The sequence below is a fragment of the Homarus americanus genome, unplaced genomic scaffold (genome assembly GCF_018991925.1).
Source record: "Homarus americanus isolate GMGI-L3 unplaced genomic scaffold, GMGI_Hamer_2.0 scaffold43746, whole genome shotgun sequence".
Lineage (NCBI taxonomy): Eukaryota > Metazoa > Arthropoda > Malacostraca > Decapoda > Nephropidae > Homarus > Homarus americanus.
In genome coordinates, this window is record NW_024715982.1 from 51,124 (window position 1) to 71,885 (window position 20,762).

Sequence of the window (20,762 nt, forward strand, 5' to 3'; positions counted from 1 at the left end):
TCGGCCAGACAATTTTCTTTGAATGACGAAGTTAATTTTAGGGGGAAACTATATTACTGTCAGCTACCATAACGTAAGACCATTATTTATTTCATTGACTAACTTAGAATTAATAAGACATTTTCTTTAATCAGCCAACATTAGTCTTTGGGACACGATGGCATAACCTGTGACGGTTTCAACACATTGTCTTTGGTTGATGAGATTAATTCCAAAAGGGATCATCAGTATCTAACCCGAGTCTTTCTGCCCATTTTCTTTAAATATTCACGTGGAGACTATGACTAAATCCAACCAATGATTTCTCAAACTATAACATTACTACGACCACAATGGACATACGCCAGAGTACTGTTATATGTACTACAGTATATGGTACAGTACATTGTTATACATTATGATATGTTTATGATATTTTAACCCATATTATTGTATTAGAAGAGTAATGAATTCCCAATACCATAAACTTGTCTGTCTAGGAATGACTTAAGTGGATGATATTTGTTTATTTGAAACCATTAATCTTATCTGGTGGTTCAGAATCAATAACTTTTATCTGGTGGTTAATATTTACAGTATGCAGAGAACGTACCAATCCTTGACTATTTATCGGGGAAGAGTCTCCTATACCCCTTACAACACCGACAATACCATCCCTTACAACACCGACAATACCATCCCTTACAACACCGACAATACTCCTCCTTGCAACACCGACAATACCTTCCCTTCTTTTACCAATAATACCCTTCCTCCTAGGCTCGCTAACAAACTTAAATTTCACACACACAAACACACACATTACTCCACTTCACCAAAATCATTTCACACCATTTTTTTGTCTCGCGGAATGCAATATTTTTCCTTATTTTTATTTTAATTCCTCACTCTACTTGTAAGAGGTCAGTCGCCATAAAACCTACAATAACAAGAGTTTCCCCGCGGCGACAGTGAAGCCTTACATGGAACTCGTGAACACCTACACCTGAACGGAACATCGACTCGACAACTGCGAGAACTACAATGCAAATGGCTGCCGTAATAGTTCAAAACTTTTACTCTCTTTACCGTGATAATATCCTCCCTCTTGTGTTTTGTGCGCTAATAATCTCTCTAATTCCTTCTCTCCATCGCCCTCTACCTCCTGTTATCCGTAGCCCGTAATACTCGCCAACATAACCCGTAGCTGCCCACCACCATACACGTCTAATAAATCATCCCGTCATTAGTTCTCCAGTCTTTACTAATAAATCGCTTACCGTATTCTCCGCCTGATGTGTTGCGCCATCCGAGCGATGCTTCACTCCCGCCATGGTTCGTCTTGACGTATACACGCACAATTTACACAAATAATGTCTTATAAGGTCGGGATGGTGGCGAGAATGGAGAGCACCACGAAAGCCACCTACACACTGCACTGCTGGACAGGGCCGGATTCAGGAGTGGGCAAAGTGGACAGCTGCCCAGGGGCCTCCACAATCTGGGACCTCTACATATTACAATATTTTATTTATTTGTTTATTCATTTGGATTATTTTTATTTTCATTCTTTAAAATTCATGTTTATCTATTCCATCACGTCTCCAGTCATGTCTCACTTTTGTGTGTGTGTTGGGAATATGTACACTATCACAAATATACAGTTAATTAGAAATTTCTCAGTGTTCTAATTTCCTCAATATAACTGCATATGGCTTCAAAATTCTCCAAAGAAGTGTTCAAATTTCAAAAATTTTCCGGGGGGCTTACAGCACCCCCCGGAACTCCCAGATGTTTAGGCTCGCTTCACTCGCCACCCCACCCTCTTGGGTAGTTATAATGAGGGGGGGCCTCCACAAAGAGGCTGCCCATGGGCCTCCACAAAGAGGCTGCCCATGGGCCTCCACAGGTCTAAATCCGGCACTGCTGCTGGAAACTAAATGACCAGTTGAGCAATAATTATGATCCAAGTTCATAACGCGTAAGTCGATCCAGACCGAAACAGCTTCAAACCAACCGAGTCACAAAGTTTGAACCAACGACTCAAGGGAGGAGGGAAGGAGACGCGGAGGACCGCAGGCGACAGAAATATGTGTTATTTTAAAACATTGGCTTATCATTATGTACTAAATTATTAACTGTGAGGCCATATTATGTATCGTTGAGGTTAGCAGCTTAATAGACAACGAGTCGGTAATTAGTGGGTATATTTGTTATGGCGCCCAAAAACATGAAAACAAATAGTATATAATAAACGGTAAAGTTCTGTAGAAGTTTTCAAGCAAAATGATTCAGAGATCTGGACGTCTCCGAAATACTGAAAATGGCGATAAAATCCTTAAGGTGTACACAGATTATGCTGTGAAATTAGTATTGATATGATGTATAATGTTAAATATAAACCTATAATGCAAAAGACCCAGGAAAATATAATAACACAATATTTTATGATGCAGGAGAAGAATATTGCGTCACGAAGCCATATTGACGCTTCTGGACTCAAGAGTATCAACATCAGGACCCTGGTGGCGACATCTTCCGGGAGAAAAAGTTACTAATTTGATCTCACCACAATGATCCTTCCACGGTAATTATTATCATTATCAACCCTGGTGCTTTAACCTGAGTTAATTAAGACTGACCAAGATAAGTAGATACAAAAAGGTAACTTATTAAACTAAGAACCATAACAGGTCTTGGTCTACCTGAACTACTCCAAGGTAATAACCGCTCGTCCAAATAATTGTTAAAGTCTTGCCTCTCACTACCTACCCACACACCCTACCTACCCACACATACCACCTATCCACACACCACACCTACCCACACAGGAGAGCAGGCTAGGGTTGGGGAAGGAGTGGAAGGCAATGGAATGTTGAACTCTAGACAGCCAGACATGAAGTATTGGAAATGATAGTAGTAAAATTTCCTACATAAAAGACAGAGATGGACAACACGACCCTAAATGATACTACATTTCAGTGTTAGAGTCGTATTATTGACGACCCTATGAGACTCTCTACCCAGAATCATACGGAATTATACTCGACGCAACAATAAAACTTCATAGTCTCCCATCGAGTATTACAGAAAACGAATGTCAATAAGGTTCAACACCTGTTTATACTGTACACTCTCTTTGACCTTGTTGCCTTAGTCACACCTGATACGACCGGCTCTCACACAGGTGTTTCCTAACGCTGGTTGGGTCTGGTTTGGTCTAGATTAATATCAGCCTTACACCTGACGCCAGACACAGGGTGGATGGAGGAGGAACGAAGCCACGGGGGAACAAGTTAACTCGTCTCTTACCGTGGCAACGAATATGATACGTAGTTACACTGCATAGAGACAATCAGGTGACGAAAACAGACAGTAAATAGATAAACAGGTGAAGAAAATAGACAGGTAAAGGAGAGACAGTAAATAGATAAACAGGCGAAGAAAACAGACAGGTGACAGAGAAACATTACAAACAGAAAAAAGAAACAGACAGACAGGTAACGGGTATTCAAAGAGACAGAGAGAAATAGTTAAACAAGGATTACAAACTAACTAATTTAGAGACAGACACACACAGTCAAATACGAGAGTCAGACATAAAGACACAGACGCACATACACACACACACACACACACACACGCACACACACACACACACGCACCTGAAACCCCGGAAACTGCAATATCATGGAAATATATCACTTAGCTGTGTTCATGCAGATAAAACTAGCGCTGTTGTGTTGCGCGATACAGCTGTGTGGATGAATCATGTCTGCCACCGCCTTCATCACTTGCTACCTCCCGGCCAAACAAACTGTTAACCACTCAGTGTGTGTGTGTGTGTGTAAGGCAGCCATGTGCTCTTCCCTCCACTTAGTCTAGTGATCATTGATGTCTTGCGTTGTGTTTAGGTAAGTGGATAAGTGTTTTCTATCGTCTGTTGTAAAGTATAAAGTGTTATTGTAATCAGACATCTCTCTCTCTCTCTCTCTCTCTCTCTCTCTCTCTCTCTCTCTCTCTCTCTCTCTTCAGAAGTGATATTCAAACTAGTCTTCTCATTGTTCCACTGTCATAAGTGTAAAATAATCAAAACCGCAGAGCCAAGCTGAACAAATACTGTATATACAAAATAGTGATAGTTAAATGATGTTAGTCATGATTATATTTCTTATCTATGTTTCAGGAGTCTCCCGTCCAAGAAACCAAGAGACACGGGTACATTTTCTCAGATGGTCAAACGCGGCTGGCTCATTCCTCGACGTAAACACAAATAAGTAGTTCAATCTCAGCAATCTCTTGTAAATATTAATATAGCTGTGATTTCTAGGCTCTTACAAGCTCTAGAACAACAGACAACACTGGCGCTAGATTTATTTTCGGAAGTCATCTGTAAACTATGTAATCATTCGTAAGACATCAGCAGCAACTGAAGTGAAGAAGCTAAGGTGTTTGTGTGAAGACCACTGTGTTCTGGTAGACATTAACCAGCTGTGGACATACTCGCAATAAAAGGAAAACTACATATGTTGTTAATAAGATATATGCTTAAATTTACTATAGTATATGTGATTTGCTTATAAATTCATCACCATGGCACCGAGTGTGAACGATGGACGTTTTATATCACAGATCAAATTGGCTGAAAATGGTGGCAACAGCACAAATAGGATGCCCGGTGTTGTTGTTACGTGTACGAGTAAGACAACAAACGATGGATCCTCTCCCGTAAGCGGTGAACCTAAGAGGAAGTTTAAGTGTGAACTGTGTGGTAGAATTTTCCTCAAACGATGGCACCTGATCTACCACATCAGGATGCACACAGGGGAGAAGCCTCACCAGTGTGATAGGTGCGACAGGGCGTTTAGGCAGAAGGGGGACCTGAACCGACATTTGACGGTTCATACAGGTGTCAAGCCCTATAAATGCCATGACTGTGGTAAGGCCTTCAACCATAAGAGTAATCTGGTCCAGCACACCAGACGACACACCGGGGAGAGGCCTTACCAGTGTCGTGAGTGTAAGAAATCCTTCTCCAGAAAGAGTGTTTTGATACAACACATTTTCTCACACACCGGAGACAAACCCTTTCGCTGCGACCACTGCCAGAAGATATTCTCCAGTAAAGGCGCCTTAAGAAAACATGCTTGGCAACATAATGGAGGATGGCCGTACACGTGTGGCAAGTGCAACAAAGGGTTTTCCGACAGGACGCATCTGACGACCCATATGAGGATTCACAGTGGTGAGAAGCCCTATGAGTGTGAGAGCTGCGGCAAGACCTTCTCAGATAAGAGCAACTTAGGTCGCCATGTTAAGATCCACTCATGTAATCCAAACAACACTTGTAAACAACGTAAAACATTTTTCAATGGGAGGAAGAGTAAGGATTCAGACGACCCTCAAACGTTAACTATTCATCATAAGTGCAGAGACCATTTCTTTGAAACTATGACGACCCAAAAACACGACTTTACCAGATATGTGTGTGACGTCTGCAAGAAAGAGTTCGCCCTGAAAAGTAACCTTGCCAAACACTTCGTTCTCCACACAGGTGAGAAGCCATACAAGTGTAATGAGTGTGGGAGAGATTTTGCTCATATGAGTAACATGACGAGACACCGCAAGACACACCTGGGCGAGAAGACCTTCAAGTGTAGGCACTGTTGTAAGAAGTTCACTCGTAGCAGCTCTCTGAAGAACCACCTGGAGACACATGTACAGCCGCATCATATTAACGAACTAAAGAACCTGGAGCCTAGAGGTACTGTACAACCCGGGAATAGACGTCATACTAGTTCTGATCATAGTACTAGTTCTGATACTAGTTCTGATCATAGTACTAGTTGTGATCATAGTACTAGTTCTGATCATAGTACTAGTTCTGATCATAGTACTAGTTCTGATCATAGTACTAGTTCTGATCATAGTACTAGTTGTGATCATAGTACTAGTTGTGATCATAGTACTAGTTCTGATCATAGTACTAGTTCTGATCATAGTACTAGTTCTGATCATAGTACAAGTTGTGATCATAGTACTAGTTGTGATCATAGTACTAGTTCTGATCATAGTACTAGTTGTGATCATAGTACTAGTTGTGATCATAGTACTAGTTGTGATCATAGTACTAGTTCTGATCATAGTACTAGTTCTGATCATAGTACTAGTTCTGATCATAGTACTAGTTCTGATCATAGTACTAGTTCTGATCATAGCACTAGTTCTGATCATAGTACTAGTTCTGATCATAGTACTAGTTCTGATCATAGTACTAGTTCTGATCATAGTACTAGTTCTGATCATAGTACAAGTTGTGATCATAGTACTAGTTGTGATCATAGTACTAGTTGTGATCATAGTACTAGTTGTGATCATAGTACTAGTTCTGATCATAGTACTAGTTGTGTATCCTCAGCAGGTAGTTTTGGTCTCAGAAGAGGAATAACAAACAGGACAATCACCCATCCTAGCTTCACGTCAACTCAGGTACAGGAATATTTAACGACACAGAAAGATGTTACAGGAATCCACAACCAGCAAGAACTACAGTGTGCTGGGAGGAGAATGAATCATCCCATGGTGACTATTCCCAGAGCAAATATTCTACAGCTTAAATCAGAGACACAAGATGGTTATCACGACACCTTGAGAAGTGAAACACAACTCCAGGGTCACTTTAACCTTCAGCAAAACATGGACCAGTTCTTGTTCACTACGTCAAGGACAAATATCATGCAAGTGAAATCAGAGAGAGAGGATAATTACAACAACGTAAGGAACACACAGCGGGGAGTGACTGCCTTAACACCTCAACTAACACCCACTGTGTCACACCACGCCACGTCGCCCTTCCATCCCTGGACAATAGACAATATGAGGAAACAATATCACAATCCTCTGGTGAATAACACTTTGGAAAATCACTGTCATAATCGATTTCAGAACACAAATGAACTTTATATCGACAAGATTCAGAGGGAAACCGAAAAGGTGTATAAGAATACCAGAGTTAAAGCAGAAAATGACTGTGTATATAGATTAGACCTGAGTACTACTAGGCTGGCTGGGAGTGAAGAGTCTCTTCACCATAATAACTGGATCGATTTCTCGACATCAGTGAAAACAGAATCTGAATCTAATATGAAAATGGAATTAGAGTTGGGTTCTGAGGAATATTATAACCCAAATATATATTAACTATTGTGTAAAGTTGGTGTTTCTAGTCAAAACCTTATATGAATTTATATATTTACTGTTTTTGTAATTCGTAATCTTCTTTGAAATTCATAATGTAAAGAAAATTGTTAAAAAGTATAACTATATAATAAAAATATTTATGTATATATTTTTATGAAATATATTTATCATTTTTATATAATTACTATAATAGCAACATATCTAAGATTTGTTCACCTGTTTATAAATGCAATAAAAAGTTTCTCCTTACAAATGATTCCTTAATTACCAAACCACCTGTGTGATGACTACACCAACACTCTAGCCTTCATCTTGACTATGAAGGGACATCAGTAAGTACACAATTAATATTAAACTATCACAGAAACGAAACAATTATACTCACAGGTTGACACAGTGAACCGATAACCCTGGACAGAACACAATTTAATTAATACAATAAAATAATAGCATAGAGACCTTAATATATAGATAGTTAGGCAACGAGTTTTATCTACAACTGAAGGTAATACTGAAGAAGAGGACAAGGTTCGTGAGACACCCTGGCGAGGCATCAATAGTGAGACATCAACAGTTACCAACCATCAATACATCAATACCTATCCCAACAGTGTCTTACTTAACCTTTAATTTATCAGACTTGACCAATTCAGGTAGGGAGACATTCTGGAGCCAGTAAACAGTAAACAGTAAACAGTGTGTAACAGAGACGTGACGGATTGTCCAAGCGGCTAACAGACGACGAGAATAAAGTAAAATAAAATCTGTCTGTCTGTCTGTCTGTCTGTCTGTCTGTCTAAGGGTTTTATATACCTTTGTTTACATCCTGGCAGACTGTTCTTCCTGCAAATGTGTCTCAGTTGTTTCCCAGGTAGACATTACGATCTACTCACCCCAGGGCAGTGTGAGGGTCTCTGGAGTCCTTTGAAGTCCTTCCCTATTTACGGCGGCTCCTATCATAGCCTCAGTTATGTTCGTAGGATTCGTAGGATATTTTATTGTGTTGGTGGAGGTGTGAGGATGTATTAAACCAGGTAGTGCAAGGTAGAAGGTGGAGAAACTGATGATGATGATGATGATGATGATGATGATGATGATGATGATGATGATGACGATGATGATGATGACTATGCCTTATACATTATGGGTAACAATATCATCCATCCACTACGACATATCTAAGGCATATTGTGGACCATAATGCGACATATTACACGACTTTAACAACAAGAAACATTTACCTTCCGACTATAATCCCCAAATTAGAGTTAAATACAGTAAAACCTCTATATAACGGACTTCTCTCTATATAATCCGTTAAGGGAGGTTCACATCTAACGGACCCACAATAGAAAGATTTGTTTTGTTTTATATAGTTCGTTAGATGGAGGTTTCATATCTGATATAACCCTTTAGCGGACTTTCCTCTCCCTGTAGTCCGTTAACTAGAGGGTTCACTGTATGATACCATAACCATTTAAGGGATCAGATTATATATGGTGTAATAATCGTTTAGACGTAATAGACAATACAAATAGTAATAATAATAATAACACATCAACCCCGTCCCCAAAACACACACACACAAACACACACACACACACACACACACACACACATACACATACACACACACATAGGGATAAACTCACACACACAAACAGATACCCGGTCACAATCCCACCCAGTCATCACACGTAAAACAAAACACAACGCCATGACTAACAAACAGACGTGAGCTGAACCTTTGAGTTGCAGGAAAATAAAAATCATATCACGGATTAACATTGTGTGTGTGTGTGTGTGTGTGTGTGTGTGTGTGTGTGTGTGTGTGTGTGTGTGTGTGTTTTACTGTAATATTTGTTATGCCTCAGGAAACTACTAAGGCATAGACAGTATGGATAATTAAATTCCCGTTTGACAATACTGGTGGTAATATTTTTTAGACCATTTAAAAAATTACGAAAAAAGTAAAAAAAATAAAAATAAAAATACGAAAACGTACAAAAGTATATAAAAACTTTATTCTACGTCCTTGATCTAAAACCATTCCTATATGTAACTAACTACAATACCTTATACCTGGGAAATACCTTAATGAGTAAATACACCTGAGTTCATTAGTTCTCAAATCTCTTATTGATTCTCACACACTAATACCATACACAAGAACAAAATCAACTACTACTACTACACACTCCACAAGCCTAACCTAACCTAACCTAAACTAACCTAATGCCACGTAAATGATATGAAACTATTTACAAACCTCTATCAAAAATACAATAATTTGTCGACACCCGAAAGGAAGAGTTCTGTCTACCGTACCATTTGTAAAAATACCGTGACGTCATCGTAAACGGTCCCTCCCTCCATCCCTCCTCTGCCTCCCACCCCTCCCACAGCCCTACAGGTAGCACGACTAATAATCTGAACTCGTACAGGTAACACGGCAACCTCATCAACAGTGTGTATCAGGTGCCAGTATCGTCTCTGTGTCACCTTACATAGAGAGGATTTACTACTTAAGTTACGTCTGGATATTCATGCTATCTTCCCATACAATCTATACCTCCCTCCCCCTCCCCCGTGTCCCGTACCCCACGTGTCTTACCTGGCGTGTCACTCCAGTAGTACATACGTTATGGGCAGCGTGTGTTGGAAGTGAAACTCTGTATGTCATGTATAATTCTGTGTCGAGTCTCCTGCTGGTGTATGTGTGTGCGTGTGTACGAAAATAATGTTTTGGAGACCCTTGGAGATAATTTCTTTGAGAGACAGAGAGAATATTTGTTCCTTAGATGATGCTTAACTAAATATAAAAAACAACTGATATTTTATCCAAATTGAGAAAACTTTATGTTGGTTTGCTGTAACTTAATATAATTCAGTTCATATAAAGGTAAATTACGGTATAATATTTTCTTTTCTTCTTTAACAATTGGCTTGGATCAATAGGGTTCTGCCGCACTTCTTAAATAAGACATTTTTTTTCTTAGATGTATACACAACAATGTAGAAGGATGATGATAGTGTGTGTGTGTGTGTGTGTGTGGTGCGTATGTTTGTGTGGTAGTGCAGGGTGTGGCCGCCAGGTGTCAGGGCAGGAAGCGGGGGGGTACCTGTGGTGGGTCGGGGCTCACTCGCGAGTGGACCAGCGCGGGACCATGAGTGCTGCGGCCCGGGAGGACCCAACGCGTATTCAGTGTTTCGCCACGGCCGTGAGCCACCAGTGAAGAAAATATAGTGAGGTGATGGTCGGGGTGAGCGTCGGAGTGCGTGATGCTGGTGCCAGCCGCACAATTCACCGGTGGTGGGCGCAATGCGGTGCGACCGATCCCCTCCACGTCCTCCTCTAAGGAGGACCTCAAAAAGAAACTTAGGCCCCTTAAGCAAAGCGAGAAAGAGCAGCAGGAACAGCTAGAGCAACTGGTGGACCGAGCCCAGCTAGATGCTGGCAAGGAGGCGCTTAGACAACTCCTCAAGGAGAGAAAATCGAAAAAGAAAAAGAAAACTTCGTGTGCGTCATTATTGAAACTTTATCTTACTATCTTGGCGGGTCTGATGATCATAGGCGGGTTGTTTACACTGCTGTTCCTCGTGCCCATGACCATTGACCCGGCGCTGGCCACGCTCACCTACGAGTTCCAGCCCACGCCCGCCCTCTGCATGACCACCTTCGCCGAGGTCGTGGTCGGCCTCAAAAATATATCTTGGTGTTCGTGTACGGAAGGCTGCACGAGAGACGTTTATAACTGTTCGCAAATCACTGTAGTGTACAGAAACTGTACAGTGAAAAATGACTCCGAATCGGATATTAACGCCGTGGAGAACGAGTGTGATCTGGGCGTGAACAGCACGCTGGCTGACGACGACGCCCAGAACAACACCACCTACATCGACGCCGCCCACTGGGACGTGTTAAACGGCTCCTTATTCATAAACGTTAAAGGGTGTGGCTACCCGCCCGCGGTCAACTGCTCCATATTTTACCAATACTTCGGCAAGCCGGGTCGCAGGTTCTGGTGCTACTACAGCAAACTCGACCCCTACCTGGTCATGCCCGAGTACGACCCGCAGGCGGCCGAGTTTGAGCTGGTCCAGTCCTTAGGCTGGACCATCGGGGCTCAGATAGGCGGGCTCCTCATAATAGTGCTCCTCCACTGCCCCTACATGGCCTTCATCAAGAAGTCGTGTCGTCGGTCTCCTACTTTACCCCCCAAGTAAGTGATGGTGTCTCTATGATGGCTGATAAGACCGCTTTACGAGCTGCAAGTTTGCTTCTCGTGTGGCCCGACAACCTTTTGTATCTTGTTCTGGTTTTGGGTTGAACCTCGCCTGAGTATCTGTACAACCTGTGTGTCGGTGTCTGCGTCATCCTCGTTGTGAACGAATGCATCATCCACTTTTCTTGTCATAACCTTCTGGGGAAATGACCCAGAATATTTATTAATGTGTTTCCATACATGGGACTTGAGGGATAACTCGTGTAAAATATATAGTACGACTCCCTCTCCGCTCTGTTGGCCGGATCACAGGGGTCCTTACCTCCACCACGTGACGTACTGGAGACAGCGACCCTCCGTCTCGTACTACCTAACAAGAAATCTACTTAACTAACCTACAAGCGAGGTTAAATTAGATTAAATTAGTTGACAGTTATTAATTTCCAGAGAGCGATAATGATAACTTTTTTCTATAAGGTTTAACGAAAGACTAGTAAACCCAGAAATACCCAAATTAATCTAAAATTCACGGTATAATTTATGTCATGGTAGTGGTGATGGGCAACAGCTGTCAGAGGTACACGGGGAGGCTCTACTGTTATGAGCGTGTCCTCGTGTATGTGTGTGTGTGTGTGTGTGTGTGTGTGTGTGTGTGGTCTGATACTCTCCGTAAAGTGAACACACACACATCTCTGTCCCCAACCTCCTATATCCCTCTCTTAACCCTCCTACACCCCTCTCTTAACCCTCCTACACCCCTCTCTCTCTTCTCACACTCACCCTCTCCTCACCTCTCCACATCTCTTCCCTCATACCCTCACTTAACCCAGCAAATCATACCTCATCCTCATCCACCCTCACATACCCTTAACCACTTCCACACACCCTAACTTACCCTTATCCACACACACACACACACATACACACTTACCCATCCTCATTCCCTTCCACACACACTTTCATTTGCCACTGCATACCCCCACACACTCTCACACTCCCACACCCTCACCCACCCTCCCACACCCTCCCACACCCTCACCCACCCTGACACAGAGAGAGACTGTCTGTCCTCGTCCTAGTGGGGTTAAAAATCGTCCCCATAGTCAGATTATCGTCCTCAAATTAAAGATAATCATCAAAACGGTAAAACTATAATCCTTAAAGGGCAAATAATCTTCCTTAAAGGGTTAAATCATTGTCCTCAAAGGGTTAAACCACAGCATCAAAGGGTTAAACCACAGCATCAAAGGGTTAAGTCACCGTCTACAAAAGGGTTAAATCAACCAGAGGAAAAATACTGCTGAATATATCTTGTTTGACTCTCTCTGTCTCTATATTTATCCTTCTACTCTCCCTCCCGTCTCCTTTCTTCTTTGTATTTCTCCCTCTTTCTTTCTCTTCCATTATCTCCTTTTTCTTTACTTCTACTCTGTCTCTCTCTTTTATATCCTCCATTATCTCTGTGCTTCATCTTGTCTCTCTCTCTCTCTCTCTCTCTCTCCTCCGTCTCTTGTCATCGCCATCCTTCTCTCTGTCTCTCATTATTGTCTCCTCCTCTTTTCTATTACTCTTCATTCTCTCTCTCCCTTTTTATATGTCTCCCTCTTATTTGTCCTCCCTTCTCTATACTTCTTCCTCTTCTCTCTTCTCCCTTTCTATATTCTCCCTTTATATCCGAATTCTCTATACTTCTCCCTCTCATCTCTCCTCCCTCTATATTCTCCCTCTCATCTCTCCTCCCTTCACCCGAGTGTTTTTCTCTCCACTAGTTCCCATTTTGGCCACGTGATGGCGCTCCGGCCGCTGATTGGCTGAAACAGGTCACGTGGTGTAAATACAATGTAACGATTGGCTGCAATCCTACCACTTATTGGCTGCGTCTCTTCACAGCTACATAGACAAAAGCGAAGTGTCGACGTTTGATCATTTTTTGGCTGCGTTTAGACAGACCGCCGCCAAACCTTCCTGACATAATTGGTGATGTATTTTTCGCGTGAGGGATGTAAAGATTTGTTAAGATGAAAGCTTAGGAATAGAGTTTATGTGATGTTTTATATGTATACGGAAAACAAGCTTAAGGTTACCTGTATTTAATCACCTACTGTACATAGAGAGTTAATTGTAGAAGGGTCATGGGGTAACAGGTATTTCTTAACTACAAAAACACCTGCTCAATTAAAGGAATTATTTGATATTTTTTTCCTAATACTAAATACAGTTTTGAATTTTCAGTACAAACTTTATTTTTTTAATACTTTTGATCTGTAGTGAAATGCATAGAGTAATACTTTCCTCAAACGTTTCACCTTATAAAATATCCTAAAGCATATAAAAATTAAGCTTCATTCATCAACAAAATCATCAAATCAGCTTAAATAAAACAAAAATAGAATCAAAACTCCTTAATTTACTGTGAGCTAAAATGTTTCATCAGTGATTTTAATATTGTGAAACTAAACACAGGTTGAGCAATAGTGATGCAAGTAATGGGTGGAAAAATGTTTAGTAAAATAGTAAACATTGCTATTTTATTTCACTTAAGGTCACTCTATACGTACACCTTCATGGTCACGTACACGGGGTTAGATACCATCACGTACACAAGGCCAGATACTTACACGTACACAGGGCAAGACACACACACACACACATATATATATAAGGCTAAACACACACACACACGTACGCAAGGCCAAACACACACACACACACACGTACGCAAGACCAAACACACACAAGGCCAGACATATATACGTACACAAGGCCAAATACACACACACACACGTACACAGGGTTAGACACCACCACGTACGCATGGCCAGAAACACACACACACACGTAAACAGTACCAGACACACACACACACACACACACACAAACACGTGTACAGAACCAGAAACACACACACACACGTACACGAGGTCAGACATCCTCACGATCATGTACGTACACGTAAGGTCAAACCAATACAGGTAAATCACAGGACACTAACGGGTTATTATTACTCGTATGACCGTGACCAAGGCAAGACCAGGTGAGGGGGAAGAAGGGAAGAGAGAGAGAGAGAGAGACCTAATACTAATGATTTATCAGAATATATTATATCGACCTTGATTTGCTGCAGTAAACACATACATTGACCAATCAGCACTCACGTCTCATGGCAAATAGATTCGATAGGTAAACAAAGGAACTCACTCACTCACCCTAAAGCATCAATAAATCAGACGATAAACACACGAATAATAAACATTAAAAAAAGTCAATGTAATAAATAAGAATAAAGAAATCCCAGTAAATAATAAGAAAAATAAATATCAATGGTAAAATTTAATTATAACTTGCGTGACGTCAGAATAAGGATTCCATATCTCAACCAATGAGATATGGAAAAAAAAACGTGATTAACTCCATCGAAAATTCTATCACAATTCTCATAAGTCTATTCCTTTCCTGCCTGACTGACTGACTGACTGACTTGACTGACTGACTGAGAATGTTTTTTTCCTAGACACACGAACAACACAACACTATGCTAAGATCTCTCGTTCCTTACTCTCAATAACTTAATTATTAACCTCTTTTAAACCTTCCTAACTACGGCGCTCCAGCTTCATACAACACCCGTAAGATGGCGTTGTTGATATGTTTCTTGTTTGTGATTGGTCGCTTGTTTTATTGTGTTTTAGAGTATGGTAAGGGAGAGTACATTGTTGTTATTATTATTATTATTATTATTCACACATTCACTACGTTGTTTTATCTTCCCATCTTCATCATCTTTCTTCTCCTCATACCTTCACTGATCTTTCTTCCTCCATTTCAACTAATTCTCCTTCTCACTTCTCTTTCATTCTACCTTAATTCCCCTTATCTTCCTTCCTCCCCTTTTATCCCTTTTTATATAGTCTCCCTCTCCTCACCCCTTTCTTTATCATTTTATTTCCATTTTCCCTCTTCTATACCCTCTTCCAATATTTCTACCATCCTTCTCTTTTTCTCCTTTTGCCTCTCTTCCATTCCCTCTCATCACACTTTTCTCCCCTTCTTGTTTCACCTTCTACTCTCTCCCCTCTTCCTTCTCTCCTCTCCCCATTTCCCTTCCCTTCCTCTCACCTTTCTCCATAACCTAAGGTAAATGAGTCATAGGTAGGCCTCTCTAGTTACCTGGCTGCCCTTGTGTTAATTACGATTCTATTAATGATTACTGCACGAATGACTATTGAATTATTAACCCTTGTATTAGTGATTACTGTATTATTAACCTTTGTATTAGTGAGTGTTGTAGTAATAAATCTTGTATTAATAAAAGCTCGTATCTCTGAAATCCGCCTCTCTCAGAACGGATTCCAAGAACGTCAACAGATTCAGACGACGAACGCAGCTCAGCACAGGTGTGAGCGGCGAGGTAAACAACACCCTCCTCTTCATACCTGAGTGAGTCGTACCTGAGTGAGTCGTACCTGAGTGAGTCGTACCTGAGTGAATCGTACCTGAGTGAGTCGTACCTGACGCGACATTTAGCACAACGACAAATTTACCCAACGAGACGAAAAAAAAAATTACTGACGATGATTTGTAATATAGTACTTAAAAACGCTATTATATCCTCCCAAATCACGGAAAAAACATCCACCCGTTATGTCAGTAAGGAAAATATTCTGTTTACTAATAATATATGAATTTTGGTTAATATAATTTTTTTTTTTTGGGGGGTGAGGTCCTGGTTTCAATTTTTAGCTACTTGGAACACCCCGAGTCACAGGTTATCCTAGAGCTCTCGTGTGCTGGAGTGTCACGCACATAAGTGGTGCTCACACTCGAGGGGAGGGGGGGTTGGTGGAGGAGGGGAGATGTGTAGAGTGTGCCGGGCCGGGGAGTGTGTGAGTGTGTGTGTGTGTGTTAGCCTCGAGGTAGGAAGTGTGTCAGTGAGGCAGTAAAGTTAACACACGATCTCTGATGCTTTTAATACGTGGACAAATCTGATGATAATTCACTTAAAAAGATAATGTAATAACGATGAATAAATTAATAGGAAAATAATGAAAAAAATAACAGCCACAAATGAAAAATAACCATCGGTGAATAACTGATTAAAATATGATAATAATTTAATGATTTAGTAAAGATTGAAAAAAATATATAATTCTTACTTTAATAAGATCAATATATATGAATAAAGAAAAACAAAATCGAAAACGTATAAAAATCAGAGACGAATAAATAAGTACATAGACAAAAATGAATAAAATACATGAATGGATATAGATAACGGTAATAAAAAGAAGGGGTTATGGAATATAGATAAATAAGTACATAGGGAAATGAATAAACAAATAAATAATAATAAATAAATAAAAAATATTACTAATTCAATAAAAAACGACAAACACAAATAAAAACATATGTAAATAAGTGTGTGTGTGTGTGTGTGTGTGTGTGTGTGTGTGTGTGATATATCTATCTGTTATGTCTATCGATGTCTGTCAGTTCATGTTAAAGAAGCCAGGAGGGTCTTTTAATTATCAAAGGGAGGGAGGGTGAGGGTAGGGGGGGGGAGGGAGGGTGAGGGAAAGGGGGGGGGTAAAGGGGGGGAGGGTTTATTAATACCTATAATTTCTATAATTCTCTCGTAAGTTCCTCGCCCTTGGTGTTATTAAAGCACGGGGAAGGCTGCGGCAAGGGTCAGAATTATATACGTCTTAATTATATAGGTGTGTGTGTACGGTCCTTGATTAGTCACTCGTACACACACACACACACACACACACAAAGGCGGGATAAGTATACGACTCCTCATACGTACTTAAACCTGAAATGAATCCCTGAATATGATAGTACACGTACACAAGCCTTTGACATGTACGTAAACCCGATACTATATACACATAAACGTACATCAACATCGTAATACGTACGTACATCCTATATATGTAAACAAACCCCAAATACGTACACAAACCCAGCGATACACACACACACACAGACACACAAAATAAGCATTCATACATACATACATATAAACATACATACATACATACATACATACATACATACATACATACTTACATACGTACATACAAAGACGTCGTTGTGCATACATTCATACAGACATGCAAGTATCGTCATCCCACTCACGCATGTACACCAACATACAGACTTATTCAGAGGCAGCACGAATCACGACGCACTGAAACGCATAACGCATAACCAGTATATGAAGGAAACGTACGCATGCTCTTGAATAGACGCATGCGCAAGAAGATATATATATATATATATATATATATATATATATATATATATATATATATATATATATATATATATACCATGCGTAATATGACACCTGGTATGTTTAATGAGAGAGATGCGGAGGCTTAAGTAAAACGTGAAGTCGATGCTGATGATGACGTCATTCGATAAGCATGTAGCGATTAATTGATCCCAAACTAGTGGAGGTTGTCTGACCGATACCTGACGCTCTCACCTGGCCAAAATTTAACGATGTTACCTGGCCAAAACCTAACGATATTACCTGGCCAAAACCTGACATCGTTACCTGGTTAAAACCTGACTAATTTACATAAACCAAAACGTAAAAAAAAATCGTCAAAACCTCACTGAAGTCACTCTCATAAACCACCTGGTGAAGTTAACCAAGACCTGACACTATTACTTAATTAAAACCTGACGTTGTTACCTGGTCAAAAACATCTGTGTCAATAATGTATGTTGATTACCACGTAAATTTAGTCTCCAGGTGTATTAATTGCGACCCCTGTTACGTAGTCTGGAACCTGACCTGACCTGACTTGACTTGACCTAACCTGACCTGACCTCGTTTTACATAACATAACGTACGTGTGTTTTAAAACATCTTATTTGATTTAAAATTACAAGGCAGCTATTTTGTTATGAAATGATAGACGAGGTGTTGTGTGTGTGTGTGTGTGTGTGTCTGCGTCTGTGTGTGCCTGTGTCTGTGTGTGCCTGTGTCTGTGTGTGCCTGTGTCTGTGTGTGTCTGTGTCTGTGTGTTTGAACATATATCCACACGTATATAATGGGTGTGCCTGCCTGGCTTTGTGTGTGTGGCTATTCTTGCATGCATGAAGTGGATGTGTATACGTGCGTGTGTGTTTGTCTAGATATACATATGTATGTGTGCATGTCAACACGCTTTAGTCTGTATATGTATCAAGTTTATTTGCATGTGTGATTGTCGGTGTGAGTGCGTGTGCCTGCCTGTATATTCTTGCATGCATGTGTGATTGAAGTGGATGTGTATACGTGCGTGTGTGTTTGTCTAGATATACATATGTATGTGTGCATGTCAACACGCTTTAGTCTGTATATGTATCAAGTTTATTTGCATGTGTGATTGTCGGTGTGAGTGCGTGTGCCTGCCTGTATGTGCGTACATGTGTGTGTGTGCGTGTGATGGTGTGTATGTATGTAAAACGTCAGAATAAGCGAGTCAGGTGTAAGCACAATCTGACAGACAGAACCCGAAGGTGATAGTTACCTACCTGTCTTATAATTATCTTCAGTAACAATCATTAACTACAATTACTTCACATTGTATTCTTAAGTCAGTTTCCAGTACACGATCATAATAATAATCCAGCTATATCTATCTAGAGGGCCTCCACCACCCTCTCAACCCGAGTGCTAGGAGGAAGAGGGGGGGGGGAGGGGGAGGAGGGGGAGGGGGAGGAGGGGGAGGAGTAGAAGAAGGACTTTTTCATTCCTCAAATCACCTGAAGATCCGACACCCCAAATTATTTCACCTAATGATTAAACACCTGGAGGTACCTGTAGAGTGTTTAATCATCAGTTGAAATAAGGTGAGAGGTGTTTAATGTCAGGTGATCCAATACCTGTGTGTGTGTGTGTAAAAGGCCTAAGAGTCAGTTCCACACCAACTCTGCTCCTCAGAACTGACCCGTGTACATAGTTTCAGGTGTGTCGTAGAGATGTATATTTCACCAACTTACCTGACTTTTCCTACCTGTTTAAGTCTCAGGTAAATGGTTCCAAGTTAGCAACACACACACACACACACACACACACACACACACACACACACACACACACACACACCCTTTAAACACACAGGTACAGAATATCATGGTTGTGGGCAGTGTCAACATTGAAGGTCCAGCATTGTAGCAACTTTATCCTTCTACCACACTACCACACTACCACACTACCACATATGTCTACACATATCATTTATCCACACTACATTCCACCCACCACCCAGCACTTCCCACTACCACACCTCTCCCCCCCCCAACCACACTACATAAATCATAGTAATGTTGTTGTATACTGCAGAACAACTTCCCAGAATATTGGTAGTTACGTTCTTACCAGTGTGGGTGTACCGAGTTTATGTAAACCTGAATATCTGATAAGGTTTTAACACGGGGTTACAATCGTGCGGTATAGAGAGACTGAGGTATCTATATTAAGTTGTCATTGTTATATTAGGGTTTACCATCTTGGGGTATGCTTGAAACATTGTATTCTGATGTTAAGTTAGGTTAGGTTAGGTTAGGTTAGGTTAGGTTAGGTTTACCATCACCAGGTTTACCTAAGTTAATGATATACCTGTATTAATGTTTACTTAACATTTATCAATACCACCTACTTATGGCTTGCAGTTAATGGCAATGTATTAAGGGTCGATGTTAATGGCCCATTAACTTTACAACCTTCAGAAACACTCAGCATTATAGTGCCTATAAATGCATTAACTTTTAATTATAGGGAAGGAAGCTATCTGAGTTTACCACCTTTGTATATTTTCCCGTAAAGTTAATGGTCTGTGTTAATTTAATGTCTGTGTGTTACGTTAATGGTTTCTGTGTTACGTTAATGGTTTCTGTGTTAAGTTAATGGTCTCTGTGTTAAGTTAATGGTCTCTGTGTTAAGTTAATGGTCTCTGTGTTAAGTTAATGGTCTCTGTGTTAAGTTAATGGTCTCTGTGTTAAGTTAATGGTCTCTGTGTTAAGTTAATGGTCTCTGTGTTAAGTTAATGGTCTCTGTGTTAAGTTAATGGTCTCTGTGTTAAGTTAATGGTCTCTGAGTTAAGACTTATTTGGACGTATTAGAAAATCTCTCGTATTTACCTGTGTGGGATTCCTGCCAACACGTCCATGCTGTTTGGTCCTGCCTGTGTGAGAAAAAATCAGGTTAGGTTAGGTTAGGTTAGGTTAGGTTAGGTCAGGTTAGGTTAGGTTAGGTTAGCGTTTGGGTGATTAATCTTCAGTTGATCCGAAAGTTTTAATATTCTTTCACAGTTCAGGTAAGACGAACCCTTAACATAAAGAAAACAAGTATTGAAAGTA

At 40.6% G+C, this 20,762-nt stretch overlaps 2 protein-coding genes and 1 long non-coding RNA gene across 3 annotated transcripts in view; 2 read left to right on the plus strand and 1 right to left on the minus strand.

Annotated features, from left to right (window-relative positions):
• Window positions 1-20,762, minus strand: part of LOC121858003 — a 70,487-nt gene that overhangs the window by 13,670 nt on the left and 36,055 nt on the right. The window contains exon 2 of the long non-coding RNA XR_006087316.1: window positions 20,544-20,587. This is a non-coding gene — a long non-coding RNA (uncharacterized LOC121858003). The remainder of the gene's footprint in view (window positions 1-20,543; window positions 20,588-20,762) is intronic.
• On the plus strand, window positions 3,487-7,297 carry LOC121858001 (zinc finger protein 441-like). Its single transcript, XM_042354234.1, has 2 exons — window positions 3,487-3,893; window positions 4,166-7,297. The coding sequence occupies exon 2, from the start codon at window positions 4,573-4,575 to the stop codon at window positions 7,177-7,179; it is 2,607 nt and encodes an 868-aa protein (XP_042210168.1). The 5' UTR covers window positions 3,487-3,893; window positions 4,166-4,572; the 3' UTR covers window positions 7,180-7,297.
• Window positions 10,341-20,762, plus strand: part of LOC121858002 (protein tipE-like) — a 74,429-nt gene continuing 64,007 nt past the window's right edge. Inside the window, exon 1 of the mRNA XM_042354235.1 lies at window positions 10,341-11,402. Within this exon, the coding sequence (XP_042210169.1) occupies window positions 10,462-11,402 (941 nt within the window). The 5' untranslated portion in view covers window positions 10,341-10,461. The remainder of the gene's footprint in view (window positions 11,403-20,762) is intronic.